We start from the raw sequence: 23,948 nt of genomic DNA on the forward strand, positions 1-23,948 counted from the left end.
GCGGGCCCGGGAGGCGGGTGGTGTGTCCGGCACGTCATATCAGCCGCCCGCCCGCCATTGGCTGCGCCGCCTCACCCGAGCGGGGCCGCGGCCGCCCGGGGCTGGCGCGGCGGCTCCCGCGCCCGGCGCTCGCGCCGCCCGGCGGGGAGGGGACGGGCGGGGACGGGCGGGGACGGGCGGGGCGGCGGCGCGGAGCGGAGCGGCGGGCCCGGCGCTGCCTGCGGCCGCGGGTAGGTCGGCGGCGGGTAACGTGACATCCGCGGCTCGGGGTTTATAAACCTTCCCCGGGGCGCGGGCTGGCGGAGCGCAGCCGGTAGGCAGGCGGCGGAGCGGCGCAGCTCCCCCAGCCCATCCCGAGGTGAGCGGGCGGCGGGACGCGGGGACAGACGGACGGGCCCGGGTAGGGGGCGAGCCCTGCCCCCGCGGGGGTCGCGGGCCGGGGTCCGTGTCCTCCCGTGGGGACGAGGCGGAGCAGCCCCGGGATCACCCCGCATCCCCCGGCGCCTCTGGAGCCCGGGCGGCGCTGGAGGATGCGGCGGAGGGAGGCGCCGGCCTGACCCGTTGCTGGGGGCTTTACTAGCGTGTGTGTCCGTGCGTGTGTTTCAGGTGTCCGGAGGAGCCAATGCCCAGGTTGGAGAGCTGCGCCTGGAGCTGTTCCGGCACTGCCAGAGGAAGGCACAGGAGCCAGCTGGGGGGCACGGCGGCGGGGCTGGCCGCCAAGGTGGGCGAGATGCTGAGCTCCTCCGTGCCGAGCCCCTCGCTGCCGCTGGTGGGTCGCGCAGCTCGCAGCCCCAGCACCTCCAGCGCCAGCAGCACCGCCAGCAGCACCAGCAGCACCTTGAACTGGAGTCAGCACCTGGTGCAGAGGAGCGTGGTGCTCTTCGTCGTGGGTGCTTTCATGGCCCTGGTGCTGAACTTGCTGCAGATCCAGCGGAATGTGACTTTGTTCCCTGACGAAGTGATTTCTACTCTCTTCTCCTCCGCCTGGTGGGTGCCCCCGTGCTGCGGCACAGCAGCAGGTGAGTCGCTGACCTCCACGGGTGATTTTGGGCTTTTCCTTATCCTCTCGTGGAGGAGAGGCGGTGGGGCTGAATGCGCGACCCGTGCGCGCGGGAACCCCGCATTCCCATCCGGCAGCGAGTGATGCGAGCTCGGCCTTTTGGGAGGATGCACGCTCGGCTCCATCCCCGCGTCTCTCAGGGCCGGTTTTGAGCCGGTGCGCGGGTGAATCGGGGGGTGTCCCTGGCTGGAAGCGGGGCTCGGGCTCGGGGTGACCGCGGCGTTCCCGCCGCTCCCGGTGCCGCCCGCCCCGCGCGGGGCTCCCGCGCTGCCCCCGCCCCGCTCCGCCGCGTGTCGGCCCCGCCCCCCCGCCGCCCATTGGCTGCCGCCGAACTGGTGAGTGGCGGGCGGCGCTCGCCATTGGCTGCGCCCGCGACTGGCCACGGGCTGGGCCACAACAAGGAAGTCACGTGCGGCGGCGCGCGCGGCCCTGTCACCGGCCCGGGCCCCACAGAGCCCCCACAGAGCCCCAGCCGAGCCCTGTCACCGGCCCGGGCCCCACAGAGCCCTGTCACCGGCCTGGGCCCCACAGAGCCCCACAGAGCCCCAGCCGAGCCCTGTCACCGGCCCGGGCCCCACAGAGCCCTGTCACCGGCCTGGGCCCCACAGAGCCCCACAGAGCCCCAGCCGAGCCCTGTCACCAGCCCGGACCCCACAGAGCCCCAGCCGAGCCCTGTCACCGGCCTGGGCCCCACAGAGCCCCAGCCGAGCCCTGTCACCGACCTGGGCCCCACAGAGCCCCAGCCAAGCCCTGTCACCGGCCCGGGTCCCACAGAGCCCCAACCGAGCCCTGTCACCAGCCCTTCTACTGCAAATTCATTGCTAAGGCTTTGAATTTGTTCTCAAAGACAGTTGTACAAATGTGCTTGTGCTACTCCTACCGAAAAATCTAGAAGTGAGATGATTTATTATTTATCATCCAGTGACTTAAAATAACATGATGATGTTCTACCAGGCAATATATGGGGCATGATAATCAGTTTAAAAAGTGACTGGCCTGGCCCCCACCCCTGTCACCAGTCTAGCCCCTGCCCAGTGCCCCTTGCCCACTGCCCCTGCCAGCTGCCCTCTTGTTGTCCCTTGCCCCTGTCACCTGTCTGTCCCCTGTCACCTGCCTGCCCCTTGCCTGCTGCCCCCATCACCTGCTTGCTCTCAGCACCTTGCCTGCTGCTCCTGTCACCTAACTGTGCCCTGTCACCTGCCTGGCCCCTGCCTGCTGTCCCTGCCTGTCCCTTGCCCACTGCTGGGCACAGAAGGCTCAGGCCATGGTGTGATTGTCACAGCAGCTGGCACATACTTCGTGGTTTATCATTCATAACCCCCCAGTCCATGTCTAGACAAAGTTTTGGTGAAGGGTTGGAGGATTAAAAAGAAGTTAAATTTTAGGAAATAAACCCACTGTAATGGTTTTTAATTTGCATTGAAAATACTTCAAACAACTCCTGCATATTTTTGTTTCATGCAGTTATGTGATGTCTGTTTGTATCACACAGTGAAGGGGGTATGAATGATGAACTGTAAACTCAAATGAATAATGAACTGTGTTCATTAATGGATGAACATTAAAGGATGAACATTAAGGGTTCATTAAAGGCTGGCCTGGGATATTCTCCAGTGAGAGTTCTCATAGTCCTGTCACAGTTGGATTAAACTTTGGAATTTAGCTGTTACCATAAGGCAAGAGTCCTGGTAGCTGGCATCAGAGCAGTGAAGCTGTTTCAGAACACATCTGTCTTGGAATAGTATGTTCTGTAACCTTCTTAACATAGCATTTCTTACTCTGAGGAGTTTAAGGGATTAAAAAAAGAGCAGGAAAGGAAATTAATAAACATAGAAGTTGCACTCAGTAAAAGCAGCATGTCTAACCCTGGAGCTGGTGACAACTCAGGGAGTTGCAGTCCTTAGAAGAATGAAACTCTGGTGTTCTTGCCAGCAACTGAGCTAACACTACCCAATGTTTTTCTTCTATCAACTTTCAGACTGATAAAGGCTGAAAAATGCTTTATGGAGATAAACTTTGTCTGGTTAATTGTGTGAGTATCTATTTTTCCCTGATATAAATAGACCGATGGCAGCTGCTTGTTTCAGTTCATCTCTGCTTCTGTTTGGTATCAAAATCCATCTGACATGGACAGGAGCCCTGGGCTGACTTACAGCCCAGCAGAAGGAGAGAAAGCAGCTCTGCTAATAAACTTTTAAGTCCATGCAAATATTTAATTCAGGGCCTGATTCACAGCTGATGAATCATGTTCATAAAGCTGTCAGCCCTGCACGTGAGCAATGAACACAGATTCCACTCCTGGCAAAGCTTTTATTGTGCTTTGCTTTTATTGGTACAAGCCTTTGCTCAGGATGTCAAGTGACAAATCTCTTTAAACAAAAGGAGCTTCAAGTCAGATAACCTTAACAATGCAATATATATTTAAAGGTTCAAAGAGCTGGGCTTTTACTTCTTTAAAGTAGAAAAGGCAGGTGTTAATTGTCTTTTTCTCATCAGGCTTACAGCAGTGTGATCAGCACCTCACTGCTTTCTCAAGCACTTTCATGCCAAGCTGATATTTAGCAATATTGGAGTAATCCTTGCCTGGCAGCTGGTGCAAGTGTTGTTCCTTCTCTTGCAGCTGTGGTTGGCCTGCTGTACCCCTGCATCGACAGCCACCTCGGGGAGCCCCACAAGTTCAAGCGGGAGTGGGCCAGCGTCATGCGCTGCATCGCCGTCTTCGTGGGCATCAACCACGCCAGTGCTGTATCCTTCAGTAGCGTTTGCTCCCTGGGCTTGCTCTGGGCTCAGCAAACTGGCTCTGCCACTCTCTGGGGTCTGGGGCAGGATTGCCAAGATAGGGGTGGTGCTGCTGGAAGAGAACGTCTGCGATATAGGAATGTGCCCCCTGTTGACGGAGTGACAAAACTCTCCTTTGTCTCCTAAAACAGGAAAAAAAAAAGCCCAGAAGTTTCTCTCCTCGATGAGGTAAAAAAAGGCTCCTCATAGGACCTGAGGGGCTTCACCTCAAACTTAAGGATAGCAAATTGGATAGGAGCCAAAAAGTCCTGCCTAAGCAATTAACTAGAAAAAGAAGAGAACAAAGGAACCAATGGCTTTTGTGGGGTGTTTTACCAGGAGCAAGAACCTCTTGCACCCGGCTTTGGATTTTCTCTGTAAAGAGTTTTGTTATTTTGACTTTTATTAAAACTTTCTGTTTCCAATGCTGCCACAGAAGCCATCCACCTGAATTTATGCCTTCTAAGGTAGCTGAGCTATCTTGGGTGGGATGTAAATCTCCAAGAGCTTATAAGACCTGGCTTGAAGAGACCATATATCACTGTGAGACCTGCTGTAGGCTGCAGTGGCTACTGTAAGATGTGTAACACAGCTCACTGATATTGAGGTATGTCTTCTATAACTGCAAGCATAACAGTGTAAGCTGTGTTGTTTTAATCTACATCTTGTCCACATCTAAAAGTTAACACAACTAACTAGTGATGTGATAGTGAAAAGCACAAAATGTGTTCTTTTTATTAAAAATATGGTGGCTTGAGCAGAAAACCTGGGTAATCCGGCTCACTTAGGTTACTTGAGACAAAAATCCATCAAAGTTAAATGTTTCAAAATGTAACCTATTCTCTAGATGCTCAGTGTGACAAAAATTGATGTTGACTTTGCGGTCATGCTCCAGTCAGAGTTAACAAGGGCTGTGATTGCTTGGCAGGTCTGAAAACCAAATCTTAAAATGTATTGTGTTTAAAGACAGAGAGTTGTGCTCGCTTGTTCAGTTTTGGTCACAGGATGTCTACAGACTTAAAAAGCACTGTCCTTAACATCTTTTTCCAGAAATTAGACTTTGCAAACAACATCCAGCTGTCCCTGACTCTGGCAGCCTTATCACTGGGGCTTTGGTGGACATTTGATCGTTCAAGAAGTGGTCTCGGACTTGGAATAACAATAGCCTTTGTAGCAACACTGATAACCCAGTTTCTTGTATATAATGGTGTTTATCAGTAAGTTAGCTGCTAAAATACTATTTCAATTCTCTTGTCTTAACTAAAAGCATGGGTGCACATGAACTGGAATTTAGTTGTTAATATCTTTAGCACATATTTGTAAGAAGATGTTTTTGTTTGTGTAAGGTAGTGGTCCAGTTGTTCCAAATGCCCAGACTGAACTGTGGGTGGAAGGTGGGGAGCACTGGGATTGGGATGTGTGGTGAAATAGTAACACCTCAGAAAACTGAACTTCTGCTGGCTCTCAGCAGAGTGAATTTCTAAACTTTACTGGCTAGAACAAGGGCATTTAGAAGCTTGTGAAGTTTACAGACTTGATTTGGTCTCCCAAATTAAGAGTTTCTATCCCCACTGTTACAGCCTTTTTTTGTTTTTTGTTTTTTGGGGGTTTTTTTGTTTAAGCCCAGGGGAGAGAGTTCTGTAGCATCTGGTTAAGAGCATGTAAGATGATGAAAATTACTTGTCTCTAACTTTCTAACTTGTTCCCTTTTCTTCACTAGGTATACATCCCCAGATTTCCTTTACATTCGTTCTTGGCTTCCATGTATATTTTTCTCAGGAGGTGTGACTGTAGGAAACATAGGACGCCAGCTGGCTATGGTAATTACTGCATAATTAGTAGTTTCCTTAACAATCCAAATGCCTTCCATTGTTGTTAGTCCAAGAATAAACTATGCCTTGAAGGGTATGACTCACAAACTGTCAGAGTTAAATAGATGTATTCCTGAGAGCTGAGCTGTAAGCAGACAACCTGTGTTGCCAGTAGAGTGGGTATTGTCTTAGTAAGTGTTTGAATATCTTTTGTTTTTAACTTTTTCCAGTGGCAGCCAAAATAAGACTGGAATCAGTACATTGCTCCTGCTCCATCAGTATTTATAATTAACATTTAGGGTAGCTGGAGAACTGAGACACTGCTGGGCTTTCTCTAATTATTCATGCACAAAAGTATATATAGGGAAATGTCCCTATATAGCATCAAATTCCACTGCTCCAAAATCAAATATTCTCTTGCTGGTTACTTCAGACATGATTCAAGTATCACTCCATATATAAAAGGATAATATAAATTGCTGTCTTGTTTGCCAGGTTCTTAAGGAATTATTTCCTTGTGGCACACTGAAGAGTAAACGTGGCTGTGTGTGTGCACATCAGCCTGAGGCTTGGTTGTGAAATGTGTTCTGACACTGATGGATAATAATAATTAATATTATGTTGATTTAACTTCTGTCTTCCTTGCTATGCAAGTCCTATATCCTGGAAAACACCCTTCAAGTTAACTTTCCTAAGGCTGCTGTGGTTTAGGTGCCTTCAATTTTTACTGAAGGGCATTTGAGGATTTTTAAAACACAAGTTCACCACTCCCCTTTCAAATCTCACTGATGCATGCAATCAGCATTTGGGTTTATTTAGGACTACATGTATGGAGGGAAGAGGCAGCATAATTTCTCTTTTTAAATTTGCCACTCACATCAAGTGGAAACCATACATTAACTGAATTCTGTTGAAGCTTTGGTATTGCAGCAGAGTCTCAAAATAAAATTATAGTTGGTTTTATGCTACAGTTCTGTATTTCACACAGTGCTTTCCAGTTGCTCTGCTGCTCCTGTTAGAAAACAAAGGAGGAAGGCAGCCTTAAAGAAAGAGCTAAAATGAATTTAGACACATAGAACCTTTTCCTTTACTATTGTTTCACCTGGCATCTCACCTGAGTTAGTTAAAATCGGCCTGGATCCTGCCTGCTGCTTTCCTGTCGATCTTGTCATCTTTCTTATAAAGAAAGTGGAAAGTTGGCAATGCAGAGTTTTTCATTCTGGTTATTTAGAGGTGTGTTCTCATGTGTTTTACATTGCCATTACTTAGTCAGGAAAAATTTGGGGAAGTGCAGCATTTTCATAGGAAGACTTCTACGAGTCATTGTGTAGCACTGTGTGCTGGAATTCCCAAGAAGTAGAGTCTGTAATCCAGTCAACCACATCTTTCTTCTATAGAGGTAATTCAGAAGTCCCAGTCTGTTTTGTCAGCCATTGTGGTTGTGGCAGGAAGATGGAATGTAGCAATTTTTTAACCCATACTTGAATTAAACAGTTATTTCTCTGGCTATATTGTGCTGCAGCCCCTGAGCTGTTTGATGCATGTGACAGATATTTCCAGAGTAGAAGGGGGCACCTGTGGAAATTAATGAAGTAAAGTTGCTTTGCTTCTTCCTCAGCCCCTGTCTCGATTTTCCAGTTAGAAATGAAAAGTGTCCCTGAGACCTCTCCTCCCATGCTGATAAATGTTAGCTGGGAGATCCTTGCTGCTTTCCAGTCACTGGATTTCAAGGGAGCTCCCAAAGTGCAGTGTGACCTTTCAGCAGACTTGCTGTTAGCAGAGACTTTGGGGTTTTGTTTGGCTTGTTGGGATTTCTTTGCCACCAGCTTGAGGATGAAGTCCAGTGTTTTCTTTTAGTAGGTTTTATAGCAAAAGAAGATGTGAAGATGCTGCTGCTGCCATCAGTTCTTTCTGCTCATTCTGACACCTAGAGTTGCTCAGTCAGTGCTCATCAGCTGGGTTAAGTGGGTGGCAACACTTCATTTTTGAGCTGTAACCATCTTTCTCAGCATCTGACAAATTAATGTGGTATTCAGAACTTGGGCCTCACAAATATCTATTGTGTACTAGTGCTAGAGGCTGGAGAACTGAGAATGCATTCAGTACTTGAAAATATATTTGCATTTTGACCTCAGAAAGATAACAAGTTACAAGCTTTGTTTCAAAGAAAAATGGGTTAAATGTCTTGTAGTGACATATTGCTGCATTCCATACTAGAAAAGAGAGTTAGGAAGAAATGAGTAAGTCTCTGATACCAGGCTTTGACTGGAAAATGAAGTAGCTTGTGGTTAAAGGCAGTTTAAAAAAGGGCTGTTTAAACTGAATTAATGTCAGTTAAGTGAAGCATTGAGTGCCTTCTGCTAAGAAATAAACTGAGATAGAGAGGAGAGATAACAAAGTCTTATAGAAAGAAATGCAATTGGCAGATGGATTTTTCAGAGGCACTGATTGAGGCAACAAACACCCATAGTGATTTTTTTTTTTTTTGTCCACAGTTAGGGAGCACGTCCTTGTTAAGCTTTTAAAATAAGCCATGCTCTCTAGGTCATTGCCAGCCTAACTGGAGTTACTTTACTATTTAATAATTGAAAATACTGCATAATGTAGTCACTTATCAGATGGCATTAAAACCTAACATGTGTTTGATGTTTTTTATCCATAGGGTATTCCAGAGAAACCACACAATGACTAAGCCTTTGAAGAAGAATACCCGGTGCCAGTGTGAAAGCAACTTTATGAAGATGTGTTCCTTTCTAAAACTGAAGATTATTTAGAAGAAATAATCTCTTTATGGGCTCACTGCACAAATGACTTGTGGGGAAAAAAAATTTATCCACTCTTAGAGTAGCCAAGTGAAATTAACTGCTTATCTTGAAATCTTACCCCAATTTACCACATAAGCATTTGCATATGGCTGTTCTCTGGAAGAGTTTAACACCAAGTGCATACAACTGTTCAGGCTAAGTGGCAGTTTTCCAAGTATTAGATTCCACTGTAAGTTATTGAATCAGCTGCCATGTTTTAAAGCCTTGAAACTGAAATTTAATTACAAGCTCTTGTATCAGTGCCCAAAGGAAGTAGATCGATGGTGCTTAACAATGATGAAGTAAGGTTTAATAGGAATAGTATTTATCCAAGTCTTTAAAAAATAGGGTTATTTAAAAATAAGAGTGATCAAAACAGATTAAAGGCATTGCACTAATGCTTTTAGGAGTCTTATGAAGGAATCATGCCCTTTCTTGTAATGCTGCATTAAGTTTCTGTCTTTGACGGTGGAGAGGGTTTGGGGATGAGAGGCTGAAAGCCCTAGTTTGGAATTTCTAAATTACTTCAGTATGAGAAGTAAGCACAGGAGACAATCTTGTTCAAATGTGAACCTTTATCAAGAGATTCCAACTGGAAATTTCATTACTCCTGAGGCTTGCAGTTAGATTTGCAAGAATCAAGCTCTGGCCACAATTCAGTAAGAAATCTCTGTGTGTGTGACTGTGCCTGCTTAATAATAGACCTTGCTTCAGTGTCTCACCAAAGGACATCTTAAATATCTCAAATGTCTGATGTCACTGAAAAACCATGCATTCCATGTCAGTGCTTGGCCATTTAGCACGTGCCTCCAAGTTCTTTGATTTGTCATTTCCTCCTAGAGCTGTCCTTTGAATCTGTGTTTGGACTGAAATGATGAGAAACAGAATTGGGCCTCAAATGTGATTTAAACTGTATGTGAAGAACAGCAAACAGCTTGTGTTCTCAGTTCAGTTTCTGAAAGAGATCACTACTTGTTTTTACACAACCCTATAGAACTTGCAATCTGTGATTGCCTTCTTAAAAACAAAAAGTGCTTATGTCACTACATTAAACATTTGGTGTTTCTTAATACATAGTTCTGGTGAGCACAACGTATTCGTTTGATAGCTTAGGCCACAGGAGACCTAAATAGCAAGTATTAGGTCTTAAAAGTTGAAGTGCAATGTACAGTAAGTCTGAGCCTCGAGTTCTCTTCAATATCGATCATTTCTTATGAGAGATTCAAGAGAAAAGGGTTCTGAGTTCATTTCAATGCTGCATGGAGTCAAATGGAGCAATAATTTATTTAACTAGTAAAGCTAGTTTTGTTGTATCTTACATTGAACCCAAATTTTTAGAAATACTCCCAATTTTGTGGTTATGGTGTACTTGTAAACTTTTATGGATTTGCCTTTTTGTATTATGCAATTTTTTTTTTGTTGTGTTCTTTTCCAATCTTACATGGTTTCAGTTATAGTTAGAGGCTTCAGTTAAAGGTTGAACCATCAAAACAGAAGTTGAGGTGAGGTTTCTGTTCTGGCTGTTTTCACTCTTCTAAGGGAATGCTAGCAACAAAAGTTTAGCACAAAGTCTATACTGCAGAGCAGACCCCAATTCTAACCTTACTTTGGTGTAAATCAAAAGTAATTTCATTGATATAAGATCCATCCTCAAATGTTCAAAACCTAAATAGTGAAATTTTATAGAACTACTTGAAGAGATTGGGACAGATTCAGATCAACTGTTTAAGGAGCTGCTGCCTTGCTGGAGATAGAGCTTTGTAACCATCTTGAAACCCTTTTCAAAATGTTATGAAACCAGATGTGAGTAAAGCTGGCAGTGATCTCTATGGATATTTGAGAGAGAAGTATCTCTGATTTATTTATAAAGATTGAAACTAAATCTGTACCTGTTAGAAATAATACAGCCAAAAACATAAGTCAAAAGTTCGTTTGTTGCCAATACTTCTGAGTATCTTAACCAAAGTGATTTAAGTTTGGAAGAGGTGGGGAGGGGAGTGAAGGAAACTTGCACTACTCTGAATTTGAACACTTAAATTCTCGTTCTTACTGGTAAGTTTTCAGCGGTGTGTTTGGTTTTACACTTTTTTTACTATTAAAGTTTTAAGATCAAACCATGTTTGCCTTGGACTCTCTGTGCTGGCATTATGCAGGAATCTTTCTTGAAAAGGACAGTTGTTATGGTTGCATAACAAATATTCAGTCATGCATATGCAGTGGTTTAAAAAAAAAAAATCCTAAACTGAACTTGGCAAGATCAGCTTCAGCAGGGGTTGTACAGTTGAAAAACAGCCTTGCTACTGTATAGCAGGAAAGCAGAGTAAGTGTGTCGTGGTTTTGTGCCTTAAAGTACACAATCTTCCTGCCATTGTCTTCCAAAATGCTGAAATTCATAATCTGAAACAAAATATGGAGGGGGCAGGGTAAGCATGCAAATTCCTGCTGTGGTTTGGTTGTGTGCAGCAGTGGTTACTGAAGTCTGAAGCATCTTGAAGAGTGCAAGCTAAGAATGAGCTGCTAAGGCTAAGCAGCTCTAATAGCAGCTCACAAATTTAGACCAAAAGTCTTCAATTTTACTGCACTTAAATGCCTATTTTAGACTTCTAGAAGTTGCTGCATTTTCAGTGGAAATGTAGAATGACTTTTTGGTCAATTTTCAGTGGCTTAGCTGAAGAAACCTTCATTAGGCAGGTTAACTGCCTTTCTTAACTTAAAATTTCTTAACTACTTTAGCTGGAATAGCCTGTGTTTAACTTCAGTGTAGCAGCTGAGGAGGTGTTATCAGCTCCAATCTGATGGTCCACGTTCTCCAGGTACATTGATTTCCCTGAAATTGCACTCAAATTTTGTGAAAAGGAATTAAATACATGTTTTATGTATGTGAATATGCACACATATATATATACATATATATATATATACATATATACACATATACATACATACATACATATATATATATATATATAAATAAAAGGTTGTGAGACTCAGCCTGGTCTTGGAGAACTAAAGCATGATGGTCTCCTTTTGAGTCAGGAACAGGTGTACAAAGTTTATAAAGGAAAAAACAACTGCTCTTCCCAGCAAGTGGGATGATTTGACGTGTGCATATTCCTGCAGATCCATCCTGTGGCTTGTGCAGCCTTTGGCTTTAATCATGGGGATTTGCAGGTGCTAAATTAGCCACAGGAGGGCCCATGGTCTGTTCTCTGAATGCAGCAGGAACATATTGAGATGCATAATGAAATTAGGTCTCAATTGCCTTTACTGCACATCAGAGTAGCTCCAAAATTCATGAGAACAAAGCATTACATGCTTGATTAATTGAACAAAGCATATAGGTGAGAGCTGTGGGTGATAGCGGTTGCTTTCAGCTGAAAGGCCAAGAAGGGCTCCTATAGGGAGATAAAGATGATCTTTCTGGCCAGTGAAATACCACAGGAGCTGCCCCATGCATAGTTTGGAGTCATCATGTGTTTAAATTCTTACATTGTGCATTGATAATGTTGTGCCTTCATGGGCTGCAAATGGGGACAGATGAATTTCATATTCCATAAAGCCTCATGTGAGGCTGGCTGTGTGACAAGAGAGTCTGTAGATTTGTGATGGTGCTTCTGGCCTGCTCCAGTTAACTTTCAAACACAGAATTCAAAGTACATACAATAATTCCTATAAATAATGCATTACTACCCAAAAACACATAAAAGGTCAGAGCTTTGCTGAATTTTAGTCAGTGAATTCTTTTATTCAGCTGCAAATTATGCCTTCTCTATTTCATTGTCTTCTTTGTGTGTTCAGTAGCTTGACTGCTATTACACTTTTATTAAATATCAGAGAAGTGCTACAGAGGTTACATGAACTTGCTGTTTTCTAAGAATTAAAACATCAGCTGCAATTCAGCAGAAATTCAACACAGCTGCAGCATTTTCTCCCAGCTCAGTAGCTGGCATGGGGCTCCCTCTGGCAGCCAGGTGAGTGTCCCTTGGGTTGGGGCTGGGAAGGGGAGGCTCTGTGTCTCACACTCATATAAATGCACAAGGAGTTCATCCTTTTCAAGGTGTCTTAGAGTAGAGGCCAAAAAATGGAAATAAATTAACCTGGATTCAGAGGTGAGTCAAGATCACATCCAGTGACAGAAGGGCTCACTGAGATGCTCCTGGGGAAATATAAGTTGTTCACATGTGACTATGGAGTTCTTTAAGACAGAAGGGCTTCGGAAATTCTGGCTGCATTTTGAGTTTCATGACACTGGAGAGATCATGGAATCATAAAAATGTTTGGGGTGGGACCTTAAGGACCATCTGGTTCCAACTCCCCCTCTGCCATGGCAGAGATGTCCCGGGTTGCTCCAAGCCCCATCCAGCCTGGCCCTGAGCACTGCCAGGGATGGGGCATCCACAGCTTCTCTGAGCAAGCTGTGCTAGATAAAATCACCAAGCACACAGTTTGGGTCAGCTGGAGCACTTGTTACCACCCTGACATGCACTGACCTTTGAAAAGTGCTCCAAGTTTCTGACCTTTGAAAAGTGCTCCAAGTTGTCTGACAGTGCAATGCCTCACCTCTTCAAACACCTAAACCACTCTTTTTTATAAAAATGAAATGAGAAATTTCAATTTCCAAATGTTCTTCCGCGTTATTTTAATGTTGCAGAAATATATAAGAATGTGTTGGTGTAGGAATTATCTTTTGTTTTAATAAATCTGCATTTTTTGGCCCAATAAAAAGGTTTTTCAAAAAATTTCTGATCACTTTAGGTATCACCTTGCTTATGCACTACCCTCATCAATCTTTTATTTTCTGGCCCAGGATAATAACTTTCTTCCTGCCCTTTGTTGTTTAAACAGCTTCTCTAGGCTTTATACTCCATCATCTTTCAGACCTCATCTTCCTCTCTGCCACCCCAATAAGGGCTTGGAAGGCAGCAGGTCCATGTGCTGGATCTGCAGTTTGCATGCTGCCCTGTCTGCACCTTTTCATTCTCAGATGTTACTCAGAACTTATTCAAAGATTGGGGTTTTTTTCCTGTTTTCTTGCCTGTTTCTGTCAGAAACTCTTTCTACAATAAAAAGTCAGCCTGCTGGAAGGACTAGCATCCCCATCTCAGCACCTGGGGGAGCAAGCAAGGAGCTGTGCTGTTCTGCAGAGCTCTGCCTTGTTCTGACAATTCCATTTGGGGAGGTGTAAATTTTATGTTTAAAACAATCAAAACAATCCAAACAAACCCACGTTTTCCTCACCTGGCTCAGAAGAGCAGCTTTGCAGTGCCAGCTGTGTCACTGCCATGTGGCACTGGAGGCTGCAGGGGTTTTGAGCAGCAGCACCTGGAGATGGGATAGCTCTGCATCCTAGAAGCCATCACTCAGGTTTTAATACCTGTGTTACAAAAAAAAAAACCCAGCTGCTGATGAGTTTAATGCTGGCCATCACTTGAACAGATGTCATCCAAAAGCAAGAGAAGCTGTCTGTGATCCCTGCTCACCCCTGGTGTGCAGCTGATGGCCCAGGCTGGAGGGGTCTGAGCTGCTGAGCTCTTGCACCAGGACCTTGTAGCACAGAGCCTGGGCACTGTGTGGGGCTGTGCTGCAGGGATGAGCTGCTGCTGCATCTGATTTCTCCAGGAAATCTGCTGCTCCTGGGCTGCTGGAAGAGGTGACATGAACTGATGAAAGAAGAAGGTGCAACACATCCCTGCCAGCATCGATCAAACCACTCCAAATTTTGCCCTGCAAGGATCAGACAGCATAGTCCAGAAATCTCTGGAGATGCAGAGCTTGGGCTAAAGAAAAATCCCCAGGAATACATACCCTGCTGACATACCCAGCTCTAGCAACATAAACAGGGCAAAAATCAAAACTCCAGGGGCTCTTTGGGCAGCAGAGACCTTGTCCAGACAAGCAGAGCTGATTTATTTCTGTGCAGAGCTCTGCAGCAGGGAAATTCTTTGCAACATTTCTCCTTGCTTGGCTGCAGCACACAGACAGTGCAGTCAGTGACATCCTCACCCCAGAAAGGATTCAAACACAGCTGAGCTGAGCTGCAGCACAGGTGCAGCCAGTGGGGCTGGAGATGTGCTGAGCATCACGAGCAGCTCCAGGGCTGGAGCTCTGCTCCCAGCCATAGCAGGGCTGCAGAGACTGTCACTGCTGAGGGCTGGAGGTCAGACATGAATAATCCTCCTACCAAACCTCCCACAGGTCACCTTCCAAGCACCTTGCTGGAACAGTTGAGTAAGAGTGAATAAAAACATCAGCAAAAGAGCCACATTCAGTCGTAAGCACCTGAGTTATCAGCTGAATGGGAGAAGATAGTAATGGTGTCTAACAGCATAACCAATCATGATCAGTTTACTCAGAATTTTACTCAGAATTTTAGCAATTGTTTGGTCTTTTCATGCAAAGCAAACACCTGGTATCACCAGGGCAGATCCTGCTGCCACTGTTTAGCTTTTATTCCACCTGTACTCCCACAACTTGTGGTGCTGGTGGGATGGGAGTCGTACCACAGCACAAATGAGTCTGTACTTGACACAGATTGAAGGTACAACCTGGGGATTCGTGATTCTCTTGGTGAAACTCAGCTGCAAAGGATAAACATTCCCATAATTGGAGACACCCCAGGGTATTCAAAGGCACCCCTATAGACTGGTGGATTTGGCACAGGAGACACACAGCCTCCAAAAGTGGCAGCTGAAGACCACAGAGAGGATGTGAGACATCTCAGAATCACAGGATCACTTTCACTGGTATTACATTTAAGGTCATAGAGTCCTGCTGGTAACCCAGCACTGCCAAGTCCATCACTTGAATCCTGCCCCTAAGTGCCTCATCTACACATCTCATAGAGACCTCCAGGGATGGTGACTCCATCATTGCCCTGGGCAGCCTGTTCCACTCCTTGACAGCCCTTAAGGAAAAGAATTTTTTCCTAATATCCAATCTAAACTTCCTCTGGCTTCACTTGAGGCTGCTTCCTCTCATCCCAAACAAAACAGCCGGAGGCTCAAGGTTTGAACCCCACTTTCAATCTCCACTTATATGGGAATAAAAGACATCCATCAGTGCTTATGATGAGAAAAACTAGGGTTTGGGCATTTTTCCCAACAATCAAACATTGCAAGGAGACCATGAAGCCAGCAATGCTCAGGTACCTCAGCATCATCACACCCACAACTCATTGTCATGGGAAGGATCACTCTCCTGGAAGGTGCAGCCAGGTGATGGAAGTTTGAATGCAAAGTTCTGAGGTCAATGGAACAAGTACCCTCACACAGGAACTGGTGAATAATTCCCATCAGATCTGCAGTGGGATTTGGGGAAGGAGCAGCTGCATTTGTCTGCCTGCTCCTTGGGCATGTTCTACCTGCTTAATTGAAGGCAAGTCCAAGTGAGCCATCTGTTGACCTGGTTGAGGAATCAGAGCTTCCCACTAATTTAAAGATAATTCTTACAGGTTATTAAAGGCCTAGAAGGAAAGGAGAGATGGATAAAAAACAACAGTAAGAAGCTTTGCCTCAGAGGCACAGGTAATATCTGTAACAGCTGCTCCACCCTATGCCTTAGCTAATTGTTAAATGAATCACCCTGGCAAAAGAAGCATTAATAAAGGGAAGTGAAGACTGAACATCTGGAAAATAATATGAAAGGGAAGAATTTTCATATTTTGGAACTCCTTGCTGGGTGGGAACTGCTTGGGGAGACAGCTCTAATTGCTTGTCTGAGAGAATGAAAAGCGAATCTATTCCCAGTCTGAAATCAGCCCAGTCATTGTGAATTCCTCTCTGCTCTCCTGTCCCAGTGCCACAACTCTTAGAGGGGGCCCTGACCTGCAAATAACAGACAAACTCTTCATCTTCTGCTCCTTGGCCAGACAGCAATGTGCACCACAAAGGCAGGGGGAGCAGCAGCCTCCTCAGGAGCTGGGTGGAAGCTCAGAAGCTGTGCAAGATGCAGGATCAAAATAAGTTTATTCTGGAGTCACCAGCCAGTCTTGGTGCTGCTGGGTGGTTACTATTTGATTAACCAGCTTTCTGCCTGAGGCTGTCAGGCTTTCCTGGCAGTGACTGTGGGGCAGGAGAGGAGAACACCAGGCCTGCTGCTGCTTGTGCTTTGCAATTCTTTGCTGGATACAGAGAGCTGGAGACATGGCCAGTTTCTCTCTCTACAGAAAAACGGACATGGCCAACACACAGCAGAGCCCTCTGTGCAAGGCCCCTGGTCCAGCACAGCAAGGAGCTCTGCAAAATGAGCCCACACCACAGACCCTTCATGATTTGGCACTGGAAGCTGGGCTGGATGAAACTCTGGGACATTCTTGGGTCCCATTCAGCTTTGGTGAGGAGAACCAAACCAGAATACCACAAATCTCTCTGACAGTAGGATGCTGGGATTTTAGCACACACCTGGAAAACAGATTGTGCTGCAATAGCTGTGCACTAACAGAGTCTGACTGGGTTTGCCTTTTCTGCTCACCATTTCCTGCTCACCGTCTCCTCACAGAAGTAGCTCATAGTGATCATGATTCTTCCACATTCCTTCCATTTGATCTTCTTGCTCTTCTGCCATTGTTCAAATTCTCAGTCTCTTGTCTTGGAGAAGAACCTCCTTCCCTTAACACCTCAAAGAGCGCTGTGCAGCCAGGTCTCCATCCAGCAGAGGCAGAGCTGGTGTCTGCACAAACCAATCCTGGGCAGCCACTTCCCAGGGCACGTGTCCAGCAGGGCACAGAGGGTCTGCAGCAGGGCCATGGTGAGGGCAGGGGAGAGAAGCAGCCCTGAGCCAGGGCTCTGCAGCAGGACAGGCTCACAGCTCTCTCATTTCAGCAGGAGTGTAAAAGTCTGAGCCACTTTTCTAAACAGAGCCAGGAAATAACTCAACTACCCTTGAAATGTAATGCTGCTCCCCGGCCAAGCTTGCATGGCATTGCCAGTGGTGTGTCACTCCCCTCCAAGCTTTCCATTTCCGCCTGCAAAAGGAATGGGAAAGATTTTCAGTATTTTAACATTTCATTGGTGTAGGTGAAATGCCAACCTGAGCATAGGCAGAGCTCCTAGGTGGCACCCCACTGCTAAGGTCCCCAGCAGCACCTGGCATGTCCCAAATGTCACCCCTCTGAGGACCCTGGACACCTGTCTCTTCACCAGCTGAACACAAAACTTTCTGCAACTGGTTTCTCCTACCTACTTCTCCCTGATGCTCTTCTGGAATATTTCAGCATGGGAATCAATTTTGCAGGCAGGAGACCTGACACAGAGATGTGCCCTCTGGTACAGAGATGTGCCACCAGCTCCATGGCACAGGGATGTGCCACCAGCTCCTGACACAGGGATGTGCCACCAGCTCCCTGGCGCCGTGTGGCACTCGGGAGGGCTGTCCAGTGGCACAGAGCAGACGAGGGCTCTGCTCAGGCATGGAGAGGGACACAGCACCCCGGGCACCCTTGGGTGCAGGGACAGAGCAATGCCGCGGCAGCACAGACAGTGCTGAAGCAAAGAGGAGGGGTTGGGGCTGGGCAGGAGCGTTCCCAAACATCCACACAAGGATCCTAAAGCATAATTATGAAATTTTAAAAAACAACTTGACGTTATAATTATCAGGGTTCCTGGAGGAGCGGCGTAATTGAATTCGAGGGTGTCTCGCTCTCATTGCAGGCACTAACGAGAGAGCGGCTCCGCTTCCCCCGCAGCCTTCCCGGAGCCCTGCAAAGCTCGGGAGACACCCAACAATTCAATTATTGTTTCCCTCTGGAAAGCAGATCATTTTAGACACGCGGCCAGCTCTAATTACAAAAGGAGAGGGGGAGAAAATTTCTTGTGTCCAAAATTATTTGACTCATTAAAAGGATTTATTTTTCTGCCAGGCCTGAGGAGCCGGAGCTCTGGTGGAAGGATGGGAAGCAGCGAGGAGCAGCGGCTCTGGCAGGAGGGATGGAGAGGCGCCCCTGCCCTGCAGCGCTGTCCCCTGTGCTTGGGGAGCCCCTCCAGGTGCCCCGTGGCCAGGAAAAGCTGATTTCCATGCAGAAGGAAGCCGTGGCTCCAGCCAGGGCTGCTCGGAGCTCACACAGACCATGGGTGTGCGAGGAGAGCAGGGCTCGACCGGAGCTGCGGGAATTTCCCTCCTCGGCAATGATGGCATGAGGTCCTTCACTCAAAAGCTTCATTATGCTGTTGTGGTTTTTCGGGGTTTTTTTTCCCCCCTCGGATTATTTTTAAATGCTCTTTTGTGGTGATTTTGTGAAGGGGAGGTCCCTTTTCCAATTAGCAGTAATTAACTCATCTGTAATGGGGTTTTTTATAGCCCTCCATTTCCTGTGGCAGGGAGAAGGACACGGGCAGGAGGAGGCTGAGCTGCTGCTCTGCCCCAGGATGGATCAGGGCACCCCAACCCTCCCAAGACAACGCTTTAGACGGGATTTTTTTTCCATTTGATCTATTTTTATAATTTTTTTTATAATTAAAACAGTGCCTTCATAGGCTTTACAGGGGCAATGCTGCTGCCCAGCGTGTACAGCTTGGGCAAGAAAAAGCGATTCTGGGCAAAAGGCTCCGGAATCACTGCATGCCCTCATCCCCAAATCCACACCTTCCCTCCTCTCCAGCGCAATGAAATTAATTCCAGCGTAATGTTTATGGTTAATTTGAAATCCAGCACTTGTTAGCTAATCCTGTTAGTAGCTTGTAAAAACAAGGGATCCCTTGTATAATCAGTAATTATAACAGGCATTTTATGTTAAATTGTATCTAATAAGCAAGACAAAAAGAGAGATGTGTTCTCAGATGGAGCTTCCCTCATTAGAAAAAAAAAAATCAAAAAGAGGTAAAAATTCTTCTCCATTATGAAATTATACACCTAGAGGGGAAATTAAATATATATATATATATATATATATATATTAGCTGGTGGATGTCACAGCAGAGTGTCACATCAATAAGTTTGGGATGGCACAGCAGAGTGTCAGGGGTGGAAGTTCGGAGTGGTTTCTGTGCCCCCGGCAGGACCTGGCCCGGCCGCCTCCGAGGGCAGGAGGAGGAGGAGGAGGAGGAGGAGGAGGAGGAAGAGCGTGTGCAGCCCAGGGCAGAGCGGTGCTGTCGGGGCCCGGTGTCCGGCTCTGCATGGACGCTCCATGCCCCGCGTCCTCCGCACCTTTTTGGGGCAGGAGTGTGAGAATCAGTGAGAAATGGTGCCCCCCCAAAAAACCCAAAAAATTAAAAATAAAACTAAAAAAAAAATACCATTAAAAAAATAAAGCCCCTCCTGCTGCGCAGCAAACGATTTAAGCCCTGAGGAGCAGCACCCACCCCCAGCCCGGGGGGCTCCCCCCGGCTCTCTCACCCTTTTGTCTGGCTGTAGGGCCACCGGCCCCGGGTTCCGTGGTTTATTTGCTGTAATGACTAATGGAAATAAAAGAAGATAGAAAAAAAAAAAGTAAAATAAAATTTTTAAAGAATTAAAAATAAATATAAAAATAAAAAATAAAATAAAATAAATAATAAATAAAATAAAAATAAAGTAAAATAAAATAAAATAAAATATATAAAATAAAATAAAATATATAAAAAATAAAATAAAATAAAATATAAATATAAATAAATAAAACAAAGTAATAAAAATTATATAAATAAATAATAAAATCCGAGCCCCGGGGCAGGCTGGAGCGGGCCATTCTCTGCAACTTTTTCCCCGTCTGAAAAATCACACTTCCATTAAACCGTCCCTTAAAATGTGACAATGTTTAACCACCGGAGTTATTGTAAATACGTTTAATCAAATAGACTCCCGAGGAAATCTCCCTCCATAAACATGCAATCTTGTCCTTTAAACACGTGTATAATCAGGAAATCTAATTAAAAGCTGATGGGAGGCCGCGGCGGGTTAATTTGCGCGGGCGCGGGCGGGATGCGCGGGTGCCGCCGCTCGGCTCCTCCACCCCGGATGGCAGAGCCTGCCCGGATCCCCAACACCGCGAGTCGGGGCCAGGAGCGAATGTTGTTTTAGCAGGAAAGCAGTAATAACAAAGCCATTTATGCAAGCACATTAGAGCGGCCGGAATCCCGCCTCTTAGTTAAAATTTTTGAGCCAGAAAATTAAAAACAAATATTTAACTTCGCAATTTTCGCACACGCGCGCACACACACACACACACACACGCGAAACTTTCCGCATGCATATGGATGAAGCCGGGCCCGCGCTCCGGAGATGGTTTAATGCCCTTTGGGATAAACTCAGATAAATTCATGGGGTTTTGGGGCGATCCCGTGCGGGGACAGCGCGGGAATAAACGGGGATAGCGCAGGAATGGGCGGGGGAAGCGCGGAATTCCAGGGGGATGCGGGAATGGGAGAATGGGGGAAGGGAAGGGAAGGGAAGGGAAGGGAAGGGAAGGGAAGGGAAGGGAAGGGAAGGGAAGGGAAGGGAAGGGAAGGGAAGGGAAGGGAAGGGAAGGGAAGGGAAGGGAAGGGAAGGGAAGGGAAGGGAAGGGAAGGGAAGGGAAGGGAAGGGAAGGGAAGGGAAGGGAAGGGAAGGGAAGGAGGAGAAAAATAAAAATCAAAAAGAAAAAGCAACAAAGTCAGAAGAGAGACGGGAAGACAAACACCAGGCAAGTTTGCTGCCTGGGTTTGGCAGGGCACTGCGGGTTTGGGTCAGGGATTGGCACCGGGACCGGCTGGACACCCCCAGCTGGGCGCCCTCCCGAGCATCCCATTGCAGTGCCCGCATCTCGCTGCCACCGCAGATCTCCTGCCCTGACGCTTCTCCCCCAGCACACAAAAACTCTCACATTTATCCTTCTCTTTTTCCCTCTTTTATTTCCCTACCGTCAATTTGCCAACCGAGCATCATTTCTCGGTAAAATTCAATTTAACGAGTGCAGGCTGCATCGAGCGGGTCCTGCCGCAGCGGGACGGGGCATTTGCCGGGGCCGTCGGTAATTGCAGCTTTTTGGGGGATTTGGGAGATCCTCAGCATCGACAGCCACTGAGTGTCATTTCCTTGGCTCGCTGGGGAAGTATGTGGAAGTTATTTTTATTGATGTGCTCCTGGTAGATTGTTTTGGCAGTTGCAATTTCCGTGTGACAGATCCAGACTCTCCTCCGAAAATCGCAAAAAAAAAAAAAAAAAAATAAAAGAAAAAAGAAAAAAAAAAGAAAAAGCACCTTGACATTTATCCCCAGCTTCTGCTGCTGCTCAGTAACGTTTAATTACAAAACTCGGCTGCGATGCCAACCTGTATCGGTCATTAGGAACCTTTTTAAAACCTTGTCAGCCTGCAATGAGAAACAGATTTAATGGAGGCAACCACACAGATCCTGGTCTGCCAGCTGAAACTGAGACTGAGCAAAAGAGGATAGAAATGCCAAAAAAGCCACCACACTCCCTTCCTAGCAACCAACTCTTTAAATTTTTTACACATTTTTTTTTCCTGCTCTTCAAACTGCTTTTGAAGAACTGGGCAGGATCTTTATTTTTAGGAGGTGTTTTGGAGAGGGAGAAACAAGTTTTGCACGGGAGTGTCTCTCGCGTCGGTTTGGCTGGATTTGTTGGTCGGGTTTTGGGGAAAGAGGCGATGAGAGACAGAGACGGCCCGTGGCGACCTCCCCCTGTCCCCGGTGCCCTCCCGGTGTCCCCGGTGCCCTCCCCGGTGTCCCCGGCTGTCCTTGCAGCGAGGGGACGCCAGGGGGCAAGAGGCGTTCACAAAGGCTGCATCCCTTCATCCCTGCATCCTTCCCATCCCTCCTTCTCCCCATCCCTCCATCCTTCCGCGCCTCCATCCTTTCAACCCTTCGCCCTTCCATCCTTCTCTCCCCTCTCTCCCACCGGGAGGTTCCATCGCCTCAAAACCGCAAAACTCAGGTTTCTTATTGAAAACAAAAGGAAAAACAATCCCACAAAGCGATCTAAATTCCCAACATGCCCCCAGCCTTATCTCCACGTGCACCTCGTGGGCACGGCAGCGCTGCCTGGCACGCAGCACAGCCGGGCGGAAACAATATCCCGCAGCCTTGTAAGGGACGGCGGAGTTTATTTAAGCCAGCCATTAATCCTGCTTACCTTGCCGCTATTTGGACCTAATCCTATTTCCTCTGTGCATTATAGGGACAGTGAAACGGCACATTTTTGTTGTGCTGGCGGGTGGATGCGGGCTGGCGGGGAGGAGCGGGGCCGCCCGAGGAGCCGGAGGAGCGGGATGCGCTCCGCGGGCAGCAGCAGCGGCCTCCAAAGGAAATCACTCAAGGGAAACTTCGCCAGAGACACACAAAAACCACCCCACATTCAATTTCCTGACTACTGCTTTCCTGCCCGAGTTATTTATTTTGGCAACCGCACGTTCAATAAATGAAATATTCAATCAACTGACCTCCGTGCCAGCTCATATGATTCTTTCAGGAGTCCACTTTTTTTTTTTTCTTTTTTAATTTTATTTTATTTCAGTCCTTAGATAAACTGCAGGGAGGGTTCCCATATCCCAGCTTTGCTTGGCAACTGATGCATTACGTGGCTTATGAATTTAGCAGACAATGAAGCCCAGTGTGGCTGAAGCGGACCGTACACACATCTACGTGCCATTTCCCAGGCACGACAGACATCAGGGCAAAGTATCACTCACTCTTTCATCTTTTTTCACACCTTTTCCTTCCCCAGACTTTGCCCCAAACGCTGCGTTGGGATGTGAAGCTAATGCCAGAGATTTTGCTGCAGAAAAGGAAACCACTTAAAATAATCAGATGGCAAAATACCAGGCTCACCCCCGAGAGCAGCATTTGTAATGCTCCTGCCTGGCATTTTATTCCTAGCTTTATCTCCCCGTATCACACAAATCCATACACTGTGTATCATTTCTCTTTGAAATGCCATGAACTTGGTGTTTTAAATCGAACCAGCCTTTCTTTATTTTTTTTCCCTTCCTTTTTTTTTTTCTTTCTTTTTTTTTTTTTTTTTTTTTTTTTTAGGCACAAAACAATGGGGATTGTCAAAGGGCCCCGGGTTGAGCTTTTCTGCGTGTTCACAAAGCGTTAAAGCTTTATCGAACAAACCGGCTCTGTCTGACCCCTGCCAGACAAAAGGCAAGTTCCATTTTCCTCTGCAGAGAGCAGGGGCACAGAGGACACACGGGGGATGTACAGTAGGGCTGGGTGGGCCACGGGGTGCCCCGAGGTTTGGTCACCCAGCCAGGACCCTGGTGCTGCCAGCCCTGCTCCTTCTGGAGGTGCTGATGTGCTTGGCCTCATGCAGGTAGGTGCCAGTGCAGCCAGAGAGCTGGCATGGGTTTTGCCACCTCTGCCACTGGATTTGTATGGTGCTGTGCTGCTTTTAGTGCTGTTTCTAGTGCATTTTTACTGCTGTAGCCATCTCAGTGAGCCTGGACTGAACGGATGTCTGTCGGAACTCAGCGCATCCCTCTGGGTGTCCAGAGTTGCCGAGGACCCCATCAGGGGGTTCAGAGACCTTGCATGCTGCCCAGAACACCTGGGGATTTGATTTGGACCCTTGGAGCGAGTTGCC

At 46.7% G+C, this 23,948-nt stretch overlaps 1 protein-coding gene and 1 long non-coding RNA gene across 2 annotated transcripts; one reads left to right on the plus strand and one right to left on the minus strand.

Moving 5' to 3' along the window:
• Nucleotides 1-244: 244 nt before the first annotated feature.
• Nucleotides 245-10,570, plus strand: INSIG1 (insulin induced gene 1). Its single transcript, XM_063181928.1, has 6 exons — nt 245-358; nt 607-1,019; nt 3,681-3,805; nt 4,889-5,055; nt 5,559-5,658; nt 8,312-10,570. Exons 2-6 carry the CDS (start codon nt 623-625, stop codon nt 8,339-8,341), a joined length of 819 nt encoding a protein of 272 aa, XP_063037998.1. The 5' UTR covers nt 245-358; nt 607-622; the 3' UTR covers nt 8,342-10,570.
• On the minus strand, nt 3,833-22,607 carry LOC134433100 (uncharacterized). The gene is made up of 4 exons (XR_010031494.1): nt 22,497-22,607; nt 13,934-17,415; nt 13,692-13,852; nt 3,833-3,947 (listed from the first exon to the last, which is right to left on the minus strand). It is a non-coding gene; the product is annotated as an uncharacterized LOC134433100 (long non-coding RNA).
• Nucleotides 22,608-23,948: the final 1,341 nt, after the last annotated feature.

This window comes from Melospiza melodia, chromosome 1, assembly GCF_035770615.1.
Source record: "Melospiza melodia melodia isolate bMelMel2 chromosome 1, bMelMel2.pri, whole genome shotgun sequence".
In the NCBI taxonomy this organism is placed as follows: Eukaryota; Metazoa; Chordata; class Aves; order Passeriformes; family Passerellidae; genus Melospiza; species Melospiza melodia.

Coding starts and splice junctions, on each gene's coding strand:
- INSIG1 (XM_063181928.1), top strand. CDS start 623: ATGCCCAGGTTGGAGAGCTGCGCCTGGAGCTGTTCCGGCACTGCCAGA. Junction 1,020..3,680: donor GTGCTGCGGCACAGCAGCAG/GTGAGTCGCTGA, acceptor CTTCTCTTGCAG/CTGTGGTTGGCCTGCTGTAC. Junction 5,056..5,558: donor GTATATAATGGTGTTTATCA/GTAAGTTAGCTG, acceptor TTTCTTCACTAG/GTATACATCCCCAGATTTCC.